The sequence below is a fragment of the Muscardinus avellanarius genome (assembly GCF_963383645.1).
Source record: "Muscardinus avellanarius genome assembly, chromosome: 2".
In the NCBI taxonomy this organism is placed as follows: Eukaryota; Metazoa; Chordata; class Mammalia; order Rodentia; family Gliridae; genus Muscardinus; species Muscardinus avellanarius.
This window is the reverse complement of record NC_137787.1, coordinates 44,516,121-44,536,552: the sequence shown is the minus strand read 5'-3', so window position 1 is coordinate 44,536,552 and position 20,432 is coordinate 44,516,121. Positions and strand designations below refer to the sequence as shown.

Genomic DNA, 20,432 nt, shown 5'->3' with positions numbered 1-20,432 from the left:
TGGAGAAAAAACAAGAAATGAAGTAACAATCTTCCCTGTCCTCTACTGAAACTTGGATGCCGGGGCTGGACTGGAAGAGGCAAACAGGTAAGGAAGCTCAGGAAGCTGTCCTTTTTAACAGGGGCCCATGAAGATCAGTTGGACAGACACAGTAGGTGAGAAATGCTGAAGTGGAAGCTAGGAGGGTTTTTTAGGCTCCTAGAGGAAAATCAGAGGCCTGGGTCAAGGAGGAACCAGAAACTAGAGCAACAAATAGTGAGAGAAGCCTTTGAGCCCACAAATTTATGTCCCTCCCCCCAGTGTGGCCTGAGAGGCCCTGTGGGTGGCAGGCTGATTAAGGACAAAGCTTGATGCTGGTTTCCTTAGAAAGCACCCTAAAGAAAGGGAAAACGGGCTCTCCCAGGAAAGCAGCGGTGAAGGTATGCACATGGGCTAGAGTCTCTGCATTGTAGAAGCCCAGCCTTCCAGCCTCATAGTCCAGGTACACACCAAAGCGCCGTGGTTTCTCATTTCGGCGCAACACTGTCTGCTCTGTTGAACTCTGTGGCTGGTAATGTTTGCCATTGGTGCCAACACACCACACTTCCCGCTGGAACAAGGGCTGCTGGGGCAGGTAGAGCCTGCGGCGGACATGGAAATGACCTGGGGAGCTGGCATTCCCACTGCCTACAGAGGACGCTCCTGAGCCCACCTTTTCTTTATTAGGGGTTGATTCACGGACAGCACCCACTGCCCAGCCCCGCCGCCCCACCACCTCTACCTCCCAGTAGTGCCGGCCAGAGCAGAAGCCCTGAGACCCCAGTACACAGCAGTCAGCAGAGAAGAGTTCTGGATGGCTAGCAACTTCCTGCCACAGTTCTGCCAGGCAGACACGCCGACGATCAGGGGACAGTGTCAGGGCCGGGTGAGCCGTGTCAGGATCCAGGGTCAGATCTACTCTGGCAGCCTGACAGAACATCCGGCTCATTTTCCTCACGATGGCGTCTGTCAGAAAGTCATGGCTATGGGGTTCGCATGAGTCAGGGGACAAGATATCTGGGGGCTGCAGCTGTATGTCTTCACACCTATTGAAAATCTCCTTGAGATCCTGAAGCAGCTGTAGGCCATCCTGCTGGCTCCGCTCCTGAGCATCCTCCAGCAGGCGGCTCAGCTGGGCAGCTTGCTCCGTGAGGCGGCTGGCTACTGCTCCCACATGCAACAACTGAGCTTCACGCATCTCTCTAAAGTGCTGCTCCAGACCTGCCTGCTCTCTGGCCAGAAACCTTGTTAGCCGCCGGAACTCTGAAGCCACAGCTGCCAGCTCTGATTCCATCTGGTTCTTCAGTTCTGTCATCCGCCTCTCCTCCTCGGCCTTCATCTTCTGCACAGCCTCCAGATGCTTCCTAAGTGGTTCCATGTACCCCTGAAGTTTGGCCTTGTACTGCTGTACCACTTCCTCCAAAGGCACCAAGCTGTGTTGTTTGTGGCTCCTGGACTCCCGGCACACCACACAGATAGCCTCTTCATCCACTTCACAGAACAATTTCAGAGCTTCTTGGTGTTTAGGGCAGATGCCCTGCTCATTAGCAAGGCTCCCTAAACCAGGGTTTGGATGCATCTGCCGAATTACCTGGACCATGTTGGCTAGCTGCAGGTTGGGGCGGAAGTTCCGCCGAGGAAAGCTCTTTCGGCACTGGGGACAAGTGAAGCACCTCCGACGGGCTGGAGGTGGGGACGGTGGGGTGACGGGATCTAGCTCTTCTTCCTCTTCCTCCTCCTCCCACACATAGTCTACGACGTCCCAGTTGGATCCACCCATGCCGCGGGCCCAGAACACATCTTCCTCACCCTCCTCCTCCAGGTCACCCTCATAATCTTCATCCCTCACAGGACTGGAGCTGTCCCACTCCCCGCTGGCTCCAGCCGCCTCCACTACTTGCTCCTCCTCTGCTTCCTCTTCCACCACCTCCTCCACCGCCGCTTCCTCTGCTGCAACTGCTTCCTCCTCCTCTGCCCCCTCAACCTCCTCCTCCACCAACTCCGCTGCCTCCTCCGCCACCGCTGCCTCCTCCTCCTCTAACTCCTCCTCTTCTTCCACCTGGTCCAACTCATCCTCATCATCCTCGTCTTCCCCGCCCCACAGCTGGGTTACACACATTCGGCAGAAGTTGTGCCCACAGCCAATGGACACTGGGTCTGTGAAGTAATCGAGGCAGATGGCACACACTGCCTCTTCCTGAAGGGCCTGCACGGGGTTGGGTGTCATGGCAACGGCAGCCATCTTGGTGTCCGGTCAGTGGGGCCGACCCGGCTCTCCTCTCAGAGGCCTGGCGACTCGGGCCCACCGCCAACCCTGCTTCTCCACACCTTGCCTCAAGCGCAGCCAGAGAATGTCCTCTTGACAACCCACCCCTCCACAGAGCTCCCTATTCTGGTTTGACTACCTGTCTGTGCGAGGAGAGGACACAAAGTAGAGAGCCGCAGACACCGCCCGAGGGCAGCCGAGGGCAAAAATGGCCAACGCTCCTCTGGCCTCCTCAAAAGCCCCGCCCACCTCACTTCCGGTCCCGCCCCCGCTTCTGGCTCCCCACAGCTTCCGGTGTCTGCACACCACCCTAATGCAAAGTTCCATCCTCTACCTTCCAGGCCCTTCTCCCAACCAGCGACCGGAAACGGTGAGGAGACACTCTAGCTGACACTGCATCAGGGTGGGAGGGCTGGGAAGGTGGAGGACCAGTGGAGGCCTGGTCTCTGTGATGCGGACAGTGGGGAACACTGGAGAACAGTAATGCAGTACCAGCAGGGGAACTGCTGTTTGCAGTGCTGTGGCCGCAGGCTGGGCGCCATCCTGCCCCTGGGCGATGGACGGCTAAGTGGAGCATCCCTAACTTGATGCCCTAACCCAACGCTTTTACCATAGTTTATGCGTATCATATATAAAATATTAACCGTTACAAATTTATTTAATAGAGAAACGTTTTATACTTAAAAGTCAGAATGTTGATTATAAGGCAGAAGCAGATTAGCAAATGATGCTGATATTTTTATCATCAAAGATCCAGTTGATTTGAATAATATCATAGACACACTAATGTTAATATTCGATTATTTGTTTTAGCACATTTAAGAAGTTAAATAATATATGCTTAAATAATGTTTTTAGTATCTTTGTTACTTTTTTTTTTTTTTTCTTTCTTTACTGGGAATTGAAGCCAACTGCATTCTGTCTTTGAGCTATACCCCCTGTGCTTTTATTGTTTTTTTGGGGTTTTTTGTGTTTTTTTTTTTTTTTTTTAATTAGGTATTTGCTGATGTGCTGGAAGGTCTATCTTGCTAAGACTGGCCTTGAACCTGTGATCCTTCCATCTCAGCCTCCCAAGTAATGAGATGACAGTCATGTTCCAACTTGTTTGGCTAAAGTTAACATTTTTGACTTAAATTCTCTGGTTAATTGGGAGAAACAATTTTATTTTCTACTATCTATATTTTTCCATTTATTTTAAAGATGTACTACTTTAGTAATAATTTTTTTATTAGTAAAGTTACAATGGTTGCTGGTGCTTTATGAAAACTAGAAACAGAAATCGAAACACAAAAACAGTAAATATTTGATGGCTATAAAATCGAGTAAAATGTCGAGCCAAGCGTGGTGGCACATTCTTGTGATCCCAGCATATGGGAGGCTGAGACATGAGGATCGTGGTTAGCAGATAGCCTCAGCTACTCCTTAGGGAGGCCCTTTGCAACTGAGACCCTGCTTCAAAAATAAAAAGACTAAAATATAGGGCTAGGGGTGTGGCTCAGAGGTACAATGCCCCAGGGTTTCAGTTCTAGTACAAAAAAAAAAAAAAAAAAATCGAACATTGATTTCTAATTGAATTACAGTGTGGTCATTTTTATTTTTATTTTACTTTTTATTATCTTTTCAGATGTTAATTGATATTTTTCTACCTTCTAGTTAACTGATTCTGTGTACTTATTGTATATGTACTGAAATGGTGACCCCCTTAGTCTTACCTGATATTTATTTAAGTAATAAATAATTATAAACATGTAAACCTACAATAGGTTTTGTTGATAGGCTCCAGAGAATCATTTAAGGAAACAGGGAAGGAAGGTGACCTACATCATAAAATCTTCTGTTCATCTCCACCTTTTCCACACCAAAATGGTCTGGAATAAGAAATGGCTTAATTCGTTTAACAATAATGGGGGTATTATATTTTTAGTCTAGAAAAGATAACTATTTATGAGATATGACATTTTAGCTCTTAATTAAATAATATATTGGACACTGCAGTTAAATTTAGCAGAAGTTAAGGAAAACAGATATATAAAGATGTCTTAAATTATATTTACATAAAATGTGATTATTCAGAACAGTATGACACATATTGCAGAGATGATTAAAGATTAATTTACTCAATTTTAGGACTAATGATTAAATACTATATTTGATAATCACCCTGTAATAATTACCATGCATTTAATAAATAAATATAACTTAACAGTAGATGAGAGAGTACATCAAAGATAGTCAATAAGCATGTATTCATGAGGGCAGTTTTTCTTTCTTTCTAAATTTTATTATAGTTATGTTGTTTAAATAGCTAATGCTTCTTACAAAGAAATCCAACTGTAAATGACATAATAGTTCAAACATTTGGGGAAATATTTTCATAATCTTTATTTGAATTTCATGGAATATATGATCAAAATACTTGAATACAATCTTTCCAAATTGCTCCCTTAAATACTTGTCATTTCAATTCTACTTATGCTATGTTTCAAACTTGAAATTTTCAAAAGGAGGCAACCATTAGATCTATTCAAGCTGTATGTTTATGTGTATGTCATAGAACTATATATTTTAAAAAGTCTTACAAAAAAGCAAAACAGATCACAGGTGAACAGCAGTTTGTATTAAGTAACATACTGTCATTGTGACTATTGTACACCATAGCCACTCTTAAAAAGTACAGTTATATTCTATTTGCATTTTATCGTATCTTTAGCAGCCTGTGATGCTTTACATTTCAGAGAAATTATCACAGAGTGTTTAAATTAGATGTTAGATTCCAGAAGTGAAAAGAGTTATGTATTTTTCATTTTTAAATTTGCTATATTACCTGAACTAAGATGCCAAGGCACAGTTTTTGAAGTATCAGTCTGTAATACCAAATATGTAGTGAATTTTCTTAAGCTTTATGGTCAGTGCCTTGCTCCTTTTGGAGCTCTACAAACCATGTTAGAGATAGGTTAGCTCTGTTTTCTCTTTCTCTCTGTCTCTGTCTCTCCCTCTTTCTTTCTCAGTAGAGAGACAACTGGGGATTGAATTTAGGAATTTTCTATTTCTGAGCTATGCCCCCAGTGCTGTTTATTTAGTTTAGAAACAGGACTTTTGCTAGGTTGCTGAGAGTCTCTCTAAGTTACTGAGGCTATCCTTGAACTTGAAATTCTCAGGTCTCATCCTCCCAAATACTGAGATTACAGTCATGTGCCACTACATAACACTAATTTTTTCTCATTTGTAAAGTCAACTTCCAAATGTCATGGGTTTCATGTAATATACTCATGACTGAAACTTCTCCATGTAGAAACATTTAATATTAGAACATAATATTTATGTCCAATAGCTGTACATGAACTGGTCAAAGTTGAATAACATTGCAATGGCAATAATAAAGTGTCTATAATTTGAGATGAGTAACTACAATTATAATTTTTATGAAAATAAATTTTTCTGCTAATAATCACTCAGGTCTTTCATGGAAAAGTGAAGTAAGAGTTTAAAGTTGTTGAATTGTTTAGATAAAAGCACTGAAATAAGTAGTCTGATACTTGCCCTATTGACACTCTAATACAATGGACTTTCTGTTTAATTATTCAGATAAATTACATTTAGAAAATAACTTTAATTTTACATTTGTTATTTTTATGTACATTCTCCCAACTTTTAAGCTATTTACTATGCATAATTTATGTACAGATATTGATGCTGTCATTAAACATGCTCACAAAGTAAATCTCTAACAAAATGCCAAAAGAAGCTCTCTAGTGATATTGAAATGTAAATTAAGCTTAGAAAGTTAATTCCAAAGGGATCAGAATTATGTAAATCACATGAGATTATGATACTGGTTTTCTGTAAGTATGAATATATGATACACATTTAAAAGAGCTGGTCTTACAGCTAAAATTATACTAATAACAAACCTTTCTTTTTTGTTCTTGATAAACTTAATAAATTTATTTTCTAATTTTTTTAATAGAAACAGTGCATTTTTCAATTTTGAAAAACATTATCAAAATAATTTAAGCATTTCAGTTGTCAACATCTTTATAAGTAATGCCATTTTTAATTTGGAAGGTTATTTTTCATTCTAACAGCCAATTGCCAGCCAAAGTATCCTATGGGAAGTGAAACACATATCTATCTTCTTTAATACTAATAATGATGATAATAATATAATGATGATGATGATGATATACAGTAGGAACATCTAAATCATGTTTTTTAAGGATTCCATATTGTTCTCAGATATTTAAACCTCCAGTAAAACATATTTAATTGTATTTTATTATAGCCAAGAACAAACCTTGTGTTTTTAGTAAGATGGAAATATTTATGACATATTATTATCCCATCTTCCATATAACTGTATATGAGGCATGTGTGTTTTTTTTTTTTATGTGCGTGGGGGGGTTGACTCACACATCTGTGATTTCTTGAAGGAAGGGCAGTACTTATTTATCATTATGTTGTTTGACATATATCACCTATCCCACATTGCAGACTTGAAACATCCTAGTGATCATTCGAGATGTTTGGTAGTATTAATAGATTTTGGTTTTGTATTATCATAAATAATTTCACTTTATGCAATGTAAAGTACTGTAGATAGAAAGTCAAGAGTCTACTCTAGGTTAATTGTATTTAAAAAATACATTTATAGGTGAGTTGTAATTATACATCGAAATAAAATTCAAAGTAATATATACATACATGGGCACAGGTCTTGGTGTGTTTCTCTTCAGATAGCATCCTGCTATCCACCCCTTCCCATGCATATTAATGAGTTTGGTAGTGATACATAGCATTATTTTAACTCTATTTGTTATAGAAGGTACACAAAGTACACTTCACACTATAAAAATATCTCCTCGATTCATTGGTCTGAATTAGAGTCTATACAATTATCCTGGTAGTTTAACAATTGTAGCTAGAGCTAAACTAACTATACCTATCATCTCTTACACTCCACAAGTTCAAGAGGAGCATGGAACTCTTTGGACACCTTTGCAAGCAAAAGAGTCCTGTGATAAACAATTAGGGAATGGAGTAAATACGATCTCAAATTATCAGCCCCTAAGTTGATGTAATTTCCAGAAGTTATATATTGTGGACTCACATGCTCTCCGCAATACAGAACATAGCAGGAGTTAACATGTGCTTTATTTAACCGAATGTACTTGGCCTGTGACATAAATGTTAAAAACAAAGTTTCTTCCTTTTTGTGAAAATCTGGAAATGGTGGTTTCATCTTCTCAAAGTATGTTAATTGTCCTAGTAAACTTATAAGGTAGTCAAGGGTTAATAAGTTGAGAACACTTATTTCAGTGTAAAAATGGGGACAGGTCCCGGCTGAAAAAATTTAATTAAAGGAATCTATCAGGATAATTAATAGTTTTTTAGTGGTTTTTTTTTACTTTTTATATATATGAGCATGATTAAATACTACAAATGTTCTATTCATATTATTGAATAGATTAAGCATGGTATTTATTCTATAATTTATATAGTTTTATATAAATTTATATCAGTTATATCCAAACATCATGAATGTGTGAAAGGAAAAGACAAGAACAAAAAACAAAAAACAAAAAAAGATATGGTGAGATTAGAGGGAGACCAGTAGTATAAAGGAAAAGGATAAAGGGAACAAAGGAAGAAATGGTGTGGGAAGAATTTGGAAATGAAATTGGTCAAATTAAATGTTATATATAGACAAATATGCCACAATGAAGCATGCATGCCATTCTGAATAAATAATACAAACCAATTTAAAACACATAAACAATTAGGAATATAATTGAAAAATAAAACTAAATATCTATTTAGAGGTAGAAAAGAAACTAGGGCAAAACATAAACATCACAACATCTCAGAAACTATATATATATATATATATATATATATATATATATATATATATATATATATATATATATATTATTCCGAACATGTTTTTGCAGAACCTCTCACACATCACTTGACATCAATTGTATAAAATCATTTTTATAAATAGAAATGTAAGATAATTCAAATATCTCTCTAGCATTAACTTAAAATATTGAAAATTTGAAAAATGGCTTTTACAATTTGTAGCATTTTTACCAATGTTAAACTAAATTTGGTAAAACCTATTTTAATTTATTTTTCTAAGTGAATTAGTTTTCATGTAGAAATAATTTTCCACATTTACCCTTCCCACCTAAATATTCTTCTTTCACCTACATATACCCACTTTTAAGTGCGTCCAGAAAATATTATTTTTTCTTTTTTTAATATACATACACATATATATATATATATATATATATATATATATATTATAGGTGCATTGTAATCATACAATATAAGTATATAAGCAGCCATCATCTAGTTAGCTCTTATCCAATCCCCATCCCATTCCTTCCTCCTACCTCAATCCCATGCTTTATTGGTGATTATCTTTTATACATTTGTTTATGTACATCATGAGTCTTAAAGAGATTCCATCCTCCCCAATCCCATCCCCTCTGATTGGTCACCTCGATTGTTCCTCTATAGGGCCCTTTCTTCAACTAGACCTCCTCCTATTACCCATTTCTTCCTAGTTTTTGCATATTAGAGAAAGCATCTGTTTTGTTTTTGTTTTTTGTTTTTTTTTTTTCTGTGTGTATGCCGCATTGCAAGTTCTGATCCCACTCTTGATGGCCCTGGCACTGGCCTGGCCACCCAGAGGACTTTGATCACGACCTCACTGGCTCCAGTACTGACCTTGCCTCATGACAGGCCCCGATTCTTGCTTCGCTGGCCCCAGCATCAGCCTCACTCCTCGGCAGGCTCCAATCCTGAGAGGCCCCAGAACTGGCCTTGCCTTACGGCAGCCTCCAATCCCAGTTTCGCTGGCTCCTGAACCGGCCTCACCCTTCGGCAGGCTCCGATCCCAGCCTCAGAGGCCCCAGGACCAGCCTTGTTTGTCCCGGCATAGACCTAACTCCTAGGAAGGCTCCAATCCCGGCCTCACTAGCCCTGGCACGGGCCTTGCCTCAATGCATGTTCCAATCCTGGCCTTGCTGGTTCTGGCACCAGCCTCACCCCTCAGAAGGCTCTGATCCCAGCCTCAGAGGCCCCAACTCCGGCCTTGCTTCATGGCAGGCTTCGATCCTGGCCTTGCTAGCCCCAGCACCAGCCTAAACCCTCAGCAGGCTCTGATTCCGGCCTCAGAGGCCCCAGGACCATCCTTGCCTCACAGTGGGACCTGATCCTGGCCTTGCTGGCCACAGCATTGGCCTCACCCCTTGGGCAGGCTCCGACCCTGGCCTCGGAGGCCCCTGCACCAGCCTTGCCTCATGGTGGACACCTATCTTGGCCTCACTGGCCCCAGCCCTGGCCTAACCCCTCACAGACCCCGATCCCAGCCTCAGAGGCCCAAGCACTGGCCTTTCCTCACAGCAGGCTCTGATTCTGGCCTTCCTGTCCCCATCAACGGCCTCAGCCCTCGGCAGGCAGGCCCCAATCTGAGCACTCTCTTCACCCAGCATGTCCCAAGCTTCCGAGGGTGCACAGTGGTAGCATTCTGCCTCTGGGGTTATTTCTTCAAAAGTTCCAGGTTATTGCATCGGATCTCTGCCTCTCCTGAGTACTGGCTGTTGCCATTGCTGCTGCCTCCACCATTTCAATTCTTTCCCAAACTCTTTTCCCACACTGCTTGTTGTCCAATGTTCCTGAGCATGCACGATGGTAACATTCCATCTTTGGGTTAATTTCTTCAGAAGATCAGGGTGTTTGGATCAGATCTTTGCCTCTCCCAAATACAAGGCTCCACCGCCACTGCAGCTGCTGCTGCCAACACCGCCTTCCTCCTAGGTCTCCACTGAGTTCTCTCCTTACAGATGATGTCCAGGATTCTTAAGCATGTAAGGAAGAAGCAGTCCTCCTTCGCAGGGAATTTTTCCAGAAGTTCCAGTTCAGTTGGATATGTTTTGTCTGCATATCCAGAATCCTGGCTGCCACCGCGGCCATCTTGACCCATCTTCAATATTTTTTTCTTTTCTTTTCTTTTCTTTTTTTTTTTTAATAAGAGAAGACAGTATGTGTGGTCTGAAGAGGGTGTGGGATCAGGCACTTGGTAGCAATGAATTTTTTTCTCCTTTCTAAGAACATAGTCCAACAGCCTCACTGCGCATAGCAGGATCTGCTGTTATAAGCGCAGCACAGCAGCGCTGAGTACCTAGGTACCCATGGCTTGTCTCCCGCCCAGCACCAGGCCTTCCCGAGGGCGGGCCAGGCTGCACACCACCCGCCTGGAGCACCGGACCTTCTGGGGAGCGGGCCAGGCCGCGTGCCCCCCCCTTCCCGCCCAGGACACCGGGCCTTCCGGCCTGGGCCACTGGACCTTCTGGGGAACCATCCGGGCTGCGCATCCCCCACCCGGGCTCTGGACCTTCCCAGAACATATAATTTTATGACTCTAGATCTACTAATTTTTTTGTCATGTACAATTAGTTGGTTCAGTGATCAATAGGAATGCCAGAATAAAAAAATTGTATTACCACATATAGAATTGTCTTTGAACCACATAAATATTTCCCCACTAAATCCAAAATAATGTAAACCTTGCTCACAATTTTTAGTTAGTCAAAAAACTATACATGCTTTCATGAAATGAGATGCTAGTGTTGTCAGTTTATCAAACATTCCTTAGGCCCTATTTAAGAAATCAATGAAGAAAACTTTAATTGTAGATCATAGGATGTTAATGTCTTTAATTTTACTTGACAAAATAAAAATATTTTCTAAAATTCGAATTAAGATGCCCAATAGTAATACATGGATTTATACTTTATAGAATCCTCCCAACAATTGGTGTATTTTATATGACAGTTTTATGGCCATGAACATAGACCACTCAAATCTCCTACTGAAGAGGAGGTGACTGGTACACAGTCCAACCACTCTACATCTACCTCCAAGTCAGCACCAAATGTTCTTCCCATGTGCCATTTTTAGCCAATAACTCATAACAACAGAAATTTTAAGGTTGTCTTTTCCTGGTAGAACTGGGAGTCCTCTGATGATTATATTGCCTTCAAAAAGCTCTCATCACTTGATGCAAGAACATCTTCTACCTGTCAAATTCTTAATTCTTTCTTCTCTTCTTCATGAAGTTCAGATGATGCATTGTTGTTCATGGGCTCTCTCTGTCTGTCTTAACTGCTCCATAAATTTGATTTTTAGAAAACACTTTTATTTTGTCAAGTAAAATTAAACATAGTAAGAAAGTAGTGATTTCAATGGTATTTAAACTCTTCCAGATGAAATAAAAGTGAGAAAAGAGTTCAAACTATTTTGGCATAATCAAAATAATAATACTAACAATCTTTTAAAAATAACACATTAAGCCGGGCGTGGTGGCGCACGCTTCTAATCCCCGCGCTTGGGAGGCGGAGACAGGAAGATCACGCTGGTTCGGAGCCAGCCTCGCTGGCTTAAGAGACCCTGTTTCCACATAAAAAGTAAAAAAATAGGTCTGGGAGTATAGCCCTTGGGAGTGTATCCCGGAGGTAGAAGGGCTTCCAGGAACCCCAGTACCACCAAAAAAATAAATAAATAAATAAATAAATAAAAATAAACAAATAAATAAACAACTCATTAGATAAAATCTAATAAAAATCTCTACAAAATTATCTTTATAGAATAAATGGAAAATGCCAGGCCTGTTGTTATAATATTCTATTATAATTCACCAAATTGATACAACAAGAGTTGGATGTGTTTTTTAGATAGATATAAAAATTTATGAAATCAACACTACTTTTATTATTTAAAAAAATTGTATTGGTGCATTGTGGTCATACATCTTAATGGAGTACAAGATAGTGAGGCATACATGAACACATCACCCAATTAGCCCGTACCCAATTCCTGCCCCATTCCCTACCTCTCTCTCCTACTCATGTTTGACTTATTGACATTGATATGTTTGGTAATGTAAGAAAATTTCATTAATATTAAGCAAAATTTGAAAGATATTTATATTACATTCTCAATAAAACAAAGTTGAGGGACCCATCAATTATTTAATTTGGAATAATTTATTTAGTAATTTGCTCTTACTTTTGTTGCCACTCTTCCTACTCTGTCTACTCAGTGTTTTTTCTGAATAATTTGAGAAAATCAACTACATTATATCTTTATTTAGATTCAGTGCAAGTAAATGTGTAGTCACATTATAGAAGTGTACAGTTAATCAGGGGGAGAAACAATTAAGGAAAATAAAAAACATGTTCTAGATAGAGAAAAAGAACTCTTGAGTCCAATCTTCAATTAACCCAACTGGGATCCTTGAAATACAAATAAAGTCACCCATTTAATATAATAAGAGGCTTAAATGATGTTATATCATTCTCAAAGAATAAAGTTGTAACCCATCGATGTCAAATGTTTTTCCTCAGATATCACAAAAGATCCTAATTAAATTAGGTGAAATGATCCTTCACATTTTCTTTACAGATATTTCATTTCAACCAAATGTTTCCTTTGCTGTTAAAACTTGAAGAATTTTTTTAGAGACATGAAACTGGCTGGCAGTGTAGCTAAGTTTAAGACATTTGCCTACCATTCACAGGCATTGGATCTGATTCATGTAACTGTAAAACAACTCCCCCCAAAAAAAACTTAAAATATATAAAACCATTAAAATCTACCTTATAATTATGATTCAGTATAACCCAATTCAGATTCGTAATATTTTACAGGTTCCCACAGCTTGTTTTTTATTTCTAAGAAAATCAAGGTGCTGCCAATTTAAGTTGTTCCAAAAGAAAGTCAGCAAGAAACAAAGATAAATTTTAGATATTTTGCTATAAATATATTACCCTGCTGTGAAAATGACTCACTTTGCCAAATGCTTTTAATTTGTTAAAATGACTCTTCATTTAAAGAAAATCATATCAATGATGTTAACATATGTAAATAATAACAATGTATTTATTGAACTGAAAATTTATACAACATCATTACCCTGTATCATTATTCTTATAATGATTAAAACAAGTTTGGGTAAGATAACATTATATTTTATAACTAATGTAGCTGTGATTCCTAGAGGAAAATATATGTAACTGATATTTTCAAATCAGAACATTTTAATTCCCAAATAACAAATTAACATATAATTATTTAGACAAAAGCTTTTATTGTTATTACTCAAACACAGGATTTCTGAAAAAAATAAGGTTTTCTAACTCTGTAATAGTCTTATGAAAAAGCTCATATGATCTTGCCAAATGCTATTTTTAATGTCTATTAGCACTTTATAGGCTATGAATTTTATAGAATAAATCCTACCATTTAAAAAAAACTTATCCAATTTATTATTGCCTAAATATTTGAGAGGAAGAATAATATCTGTACTGCAGAATAAATATCATCCAAAACATTGAGACTTGCAGATATGTTCCTAGTATCCAGTAGCTTAAATATGTTTTAGTAATTATGTATATTTTACAAGACATGTGATATTTGATTTGCAATGTGTATATTTTCTTACTCATGTATAAGAATATTAATATTTTAATTGATTAATAGAATTGATACAGAAAATCAATAGCAATATTACAAATTAATAAGACAATTTTAAATTTTAGCCCTAGTCCTATTCATTGTTTTCAATTCAGTTGAAAATCCAGAAATATATATATTTCAAATTATAATATTTAGAAAGTGATATTTTGATTTATTATCAATGTAGTGCTCATTAGAATTCAATAAAAAATATCAAAATTTTACAATCATTGTAAAATAATACATTTTTTAATCACTTATTTTAAAGTATGTTTTATTATAATCAAAATATCTGATTTCTTATGTCCGGATTTTCTGAGATATTCTTAGTACAATCAGTTGCATTAATAACTATGTTTTAAAAAGTAACTAATATTTTCCCAAATAGTTTTTACTTTCTTATTTTGGTACAAATTATTTTTCTCCTTGTTCCTATTGCATAGAAGTGCCTGGTACCAAGCAGGCATTGAATAAATATTTCATATGCTAATCAACATTCTTGATCAAAATTAGATAACTGGTTCTAACAACCTCTTTATTGATTGACATGGAATGAATAAATTGTTAAAAGAATGATTGAAAAGGAATGAATAGATTCTACTATAGAATTCATATTTTTACTCATCTGTAAGAATCTAAAGTAAGATATATTTCAAGGCCAGCCAAGCTCTCTCTCCCTCCACATAGTTTCACAAAATAATTAAAACCAATTGATCAGCATTTTTAGTTTCTATAAACAGGCAATATGAAAAATATATTTTTCATGTGTTTCATACTTTAAAAAAGACGTTATACAATAAGAGAGAAAAATTATTACGACTTCCAATTTATTCTTGACAGTAATAATGAAACACAATTTACTTGCTATTATAGAGAGCAAGGTATTGAGGTGGGGTACAGGAAATAAATTGTTTTCTTTGTGTGTATAGGAAGCAAGAAAACCTATTCAAGTAGGGAAGTGTTTATATTATTTTAAGACAAATGTTTTATATATTTAGTATCTATGAAAAATTTAACATATTATTTATATGCGTGCATGTGTGTATGTGTGTGCGTGCACATATGTATGTATGTTTGTATATTACTGAAGATTGAACTCATGGACATTCTACCTCTCAGATACAACCTCATTCCTACTTATTCATTGATTTGGAACAGTCTCCCTAGGTGGCTGAAAGATTTGCTAAATTGTTGAGGTTGATCTCAAACTGGTGAGTCTCCCAAGTACTTGGATTACAGAAGGGCACCACCATGTTCAGCTGATGTTTAGTATACTTAAACTGCTGTAATTGCACCAGATTTCTTATTGGAAGTGCCATTTTCAATAATCAAAGGAACTTCACATTTGGCAGAAAAAGCGAAACATCATTCAAAACCAGGGATGTAAAACTTGTGTAGCCAAAAAGGTGTTATTATTTTCATCATCAACATTATCATTCTTAAAATGGGCACTTCATGCTGGACATGGTAGCAGGCATGATGATACATACCTGTAATTTTAGTACTTGTGAATTTGACACAGGGAGATCACAGGTTCAAGAACAGCTTCAGCAATAGAGGGAGACTCATCAGCCTAGTGAGACTCTGTTTCACGACAAATCAAAGAATGCAAACTAGTTCAACCACTATGGAGATCTGTGTGGAGATTCCTAAGAAAGGTGGGAATAGATCCACCATATGATCCAGCTATACCACTCCTAGGTATCTTTCCAAAGGGGTTGAATTCAGAGAAATACAGCAACATATGCATACCTATGTTCATAGCAGCACAATTTGTAATAGCAAAAATATGGAACCAGCCCAGATCACCATCAACAGATGATTGGATAGCAAAACTGTGGGAAATACACACAATGGAATTCTATTCAGCCATAAAAAAGAACAAAATTATATCATTTGCAAGCAGATGGAAAGCCCTGGAGAACATTATGTTAAGTGAGATCAGCCAAGCACAGAAGGAGAAGATACATATGTTTCCTCTAATATGCCCAAACTAGGAAACACAAAGGATACCAGTGGGACTCCAGACATTAGAGGGGAAATACTAGCCAAGTTTGAATGGAAAGATAGGAGAGGAGGAAGGCTGATCTTGATTAATGAGGGTCTACATCTGAACATGTGTAAAATTATGAATAAGACATGGTTAACCTGGACAATCATTGGTGGGAGGGGGGAAGGGAAAACGGGGACGGGGGGGAGAGGGCACCAAATATAGTTTAAATGTATACTATTTATGTTCAATTAAAAAATTGTTAAAAAAAATAAAATAAAATTATTTATTGCTGCATTGCAATTTAAAAAAAGTAAAAAAAAAAAAAAAGTAAAAGGAACTTTAAGAGCTCTCATAGGTCATCTTAGAATCAAGCAGTGGTACCACCAAAATAGCATGAAAAAATGGTCAGATTGTTTATTCTTAAAATTCTAACATGATGCATATATTATCTCAGTTAAAAACAAAGCCTTCTGACAGATACTTTAGCCCATATTGCTTCTTTTTATTGTTTTCATCATTTAAAAATATATGTATAAGCAATGCACATCTATAATGCCAATATTTGGTAGGCTGAGATAAGATCATAGATTTGAAGCCAATATCATCACTTTAACAAACCATCAATAATTTACCTAGATACTGTTTCAAAATAAAGAATAAATGTAATTTTGTTCCTTTTGCCTAATGTATATGACATACATTCATAAACATATCAAAGTCAATCAGTAAGCCAAATATGAGAAGGAGGGAGGGGGAATGGAATGGGGTAGAAATTGGGGGAGGGCTAAATAAATGATGTGTGCATATATACCTCTGCCATTTTGTACCACATTAGGATGTATGACTGCAATGCACCAATAAAAAATTTAAAAAAGAATACAATGGGGCTGGGATTGTAGTTGAGAGATAGAACATCCCTGGATTCAATCTCCAATATCAAAGTATATGTATATGTGTGTGTGTTATATATGTATAATTACAATGCACCAATAAAAGTATAAAGTAAAAAAAAAGCAAACAAACAAAAAGGGTTGAGAATTTGATTCTGTTTCAAGACAAACAAAACAAACAAACAAATAAAAAGGTCTGATAATATAGCTTAGAGGTAGAAAGCTTTGGGTTGTTTAATCCTGGTAATACACACACACACACTCACACACACATACCACTTACCTTTTTCTAGGAAAACTAACTTGGATACCATACATACAGCTTATAGGAATTATACCATTCATTTTTGAAAAATGAGTAAATAAAAAGATGAGAAAATAGCTCCAATGTTTTATTACCTTCAAATCTGGGCCTATAAAAGACCTGAGTTACACAATATAATATTCTGGGCAAATAAAATGACACAATGTGCAGTAATTTGCAACCAATTTAGTAAGTATCAAGTCATAAATCTGTTCATCAAATATTTCTCACTTTGGAATAAGTGTTTAATTTTAATGTTTATATTTCTCCCTGCATTAGTCCTTTAGAAGTTTTTAAAAATTTATAGTACTCAAAGGCATTTTTTATCTGGTCAAATTATATCATTTTTGCATATGTTTAAAAAACTCACAACTTGTCACTATATTTCAGGCTAAATTTCCCCAAACCTGACATCTAAAAGTGTACATAAATTGCATACTTTAATTTCCTTGTTGATACTTTAGCAAATACCTATGTTCATGTCTAAGTGTCTTCTGAAGTAAAACAGTGGTGCATTTTGGTGCCAAATTTAGTATCTGAGTTGAAAGTGTGGACTTGTCTTTTGGAGAAGATTAAGTATTTTCTACAATAGACTTTAATATTTGCAAGATTAGTTGAGTAATAGAAAGAAGTCATCATTAAAATAAGGTATTAATTTGGTTATGTTAAAATGCCAGCTAGTACACAATATGTAGGAAGATGTGCTCCACAATGTCCTGTAGCATGTATGTTTTAATATACAGTGTCTCCTCAGAGGGTGTTAAGTTTCACACTGCTTCTTAGATTGTTAATATTTTTATTCACCAAGGATATTCCAAAAATTTGAAACATTTTCAAGCAGTGTAGTGAACAGAGTCCACACAATTAGGTATTTATGGCAGGTAGAGAAGAACAATACAAACTGTGAAATGTTCCACCTCCACAGCAAAGAACACTTGCTCTAGGTGAACAGTATATAAATTCAGCAAAGAAGCATTTCTGCCTGATCCTGTCAAAAGCTCCACGGGGACATTTTAAAGCAGAAAAAGCAAGTGAAAATAGTGTTTGCTCCTGGGAAGGATTTAGTTCCATGAAATTTTCTGAGGTAGTGCTTAATATGTAGTTTTCCTCCCATATTAACTGAATGGAATGAATATTTTCAGTGAGCAAAGCATTTATGAGATCTTTTGCATAGAAATTTGTTAACTCTGAATCCAAGTATTTGAAGTATAGAAAATTTGGGGAGGACAACATAGAATCGACTTTGAGTGCACTTATTTTACTATACAAAAGAAGGGCAAAGTGATTATGTGTGTGTGTATCTGTATAAACAAGCATGAATATATCTCTATTTACATACACACACTCCATTTTTTATATTTGTCTGTTGATGAACATCTAGACTGTATTCATAACTGCTAATGTAAGTGTGGTGGTGCACACTTGCAATTTCAGTACCTGGGAATCTGAGCCAGATGGATCACAGTTTCAAGGCCAGGCTCAGCAACTTACTGAGGCCATCTGAAACTTAGTGAGGCACTGTTTCCAAATAAAATAATAAAATAGTTCTAAAGTTATAGCTCAGAGTTAGACTGCTCCAGGTTTCTATCCCCAGTACAACCAAAAATAAGTAAGTAAATAAAAATCAAAACAAAAAACTTTGCTATTGTGAATTGTGCTGCCATAAATATGGCTATGCATGTTTCTCTATAGTATTTTTAATTTTTTTCTTTTGTTGATGTTATATCTTCTTACTCACTGAATTCCCTTATTACTCTAATGTTTTTGATAGAGGTTTTAAAGTTTTCAAAATAAAATATATAATATCATCTGTAGTCAGAAACACCTAAATGTCTTTTTTATTTGGATAACTTATTTTTTAATCTTACCTAAATCATCAAATTTGAACATTGATAATATCAAAGTAGATATATCTCTAAGTTTTATGTACTTAAAATATTATAGTCTGACCTTATATTTACTAGAATTCTTGGATAAAAGTAATTATATACATTCTCTAAATTTTTAAGCTTTATAAAAGTAAACATAATTATATTTCTATTATTATTTCCTTTTGCTCTTGATTTGCTTTTGTTCCTTCAGTTTGATTTAATCATTTATGATAGGATCCTTCTTGAAATGTTCCTATGAAATATTTGCTTTTCATCATTTTATTTTTCTAGTGATACTTTTATCAGTCCTCTTCAGCTCTAGGTATACTATTTTTCCTTTTCCAAATATCATATATGTAATAAGTATATATAATATACATAAAAGAAGGATCAATAGATTTATTGTATACATACCTATATTACTATTGTATATATTGCATATACACATATACTATTATATATGTATGTTATATAGACATATTTATATACATTTCTTGATCCTCCTTTTACCTATCATATTTTTGAGTTTCAAAAATTTGCTATGTGTATGAGTTACAGTATATTAATTTAAGTTTTTGAATAGTATATCACAATGTGACTCAAGTATAATCCATCTATGTGGGTGATATTCAAAACAAACAGGTTATTTCAGGTTTAGAGATTACATCATCATTTGTCAAATGTCTAAGAGAATCACCTCATCTGAAATGTACTATGTTAAACTTTGAGGTATATATTATAGATACATTTGTATTAGTCAGCTGTCATTTACTATAATTAATGGTTAAAGCAATCAACTTATAAAGAGAAAAGTTTAATTTGCCTAATAGTTTTAGAAATCCCAGTTTATGATTGGTAGGCTCTGAGGCCTGTAGTGAAGCAGAGTACTAGAAATAGAGCACAGATTGAAACAAAACTGTTCACTTAATGGCAAGAAAGAAACAGAAAATCAAAGGGGCTAGGGTTCCAAAATCCCCTTAGAGGGCACACACTAATGACCTAAGCATCTCTTTGAAGGCTCCACTTACAACTTATGCCACCTCCCAGTAGTACTAACCAAGTATTCACACCTTTTCACAAAAAAGCCATTAGAAGCCAGTGAACATTCAAATCACAGCAGAATTTTATATGAAAACAATTAAAAATATTTGTTCTAAGTAACTTTATAACTTCAAAATAATATACTTAGAAAGGTAGAAATACTAATTTTAATGCTTTCAGTATCATAGTTAATATACCTTCACCTAATCCAAGGTCACCAGGAGTCTTTTCTGCATTTTTTGTTGAAGCTATGTATTTGAGAATTTGATGAAAGGTTATGTTTAGTATTTTTCAAATATAGCACACTATGTAGGTTTGAGGCCAATTTTATTATATATAATATCTAATTATCCTATTACTATTAGTTGAATAAAACATATTTTATCCTATGAGTTACTTAGGATACTTATAAGTAAATCAGTTGTCCATTGATGTAAAGCTATTTTTTTATGTAAGTATAATTCGCAGTAGATATAATCCATATCTATCTACCAATACCATAGTGTTATGATAAACCTAA

General features: G+C 36.5%; 1 protein-coding gene across 1 annotated transcript; it reads right to left on the bottom strand.

Moving 5' to 3' along the window:
- Positions 1-334: 334 nt before the first annotated feature.
- Positions 335-2,260, bottom strand: LOC308258317 (E3 ubiquitin-protein ligase TRIM41-like; the record flags this gene model as incomplete). Its single annotated transcript, XM_080688822.1, has 2 exons — positions 335-1,948; positions 2,078-2,260. 2 exons carry the CDS (start codon positions 2,258-2,260, stop codon positions 335-337), a joined length of 1,797 nt encoding a protein of 598 aa, XP_080544948.1.
- Between the last annotated feature and the right edge of the window lie 18,172 nt (positions 2,261-20,432).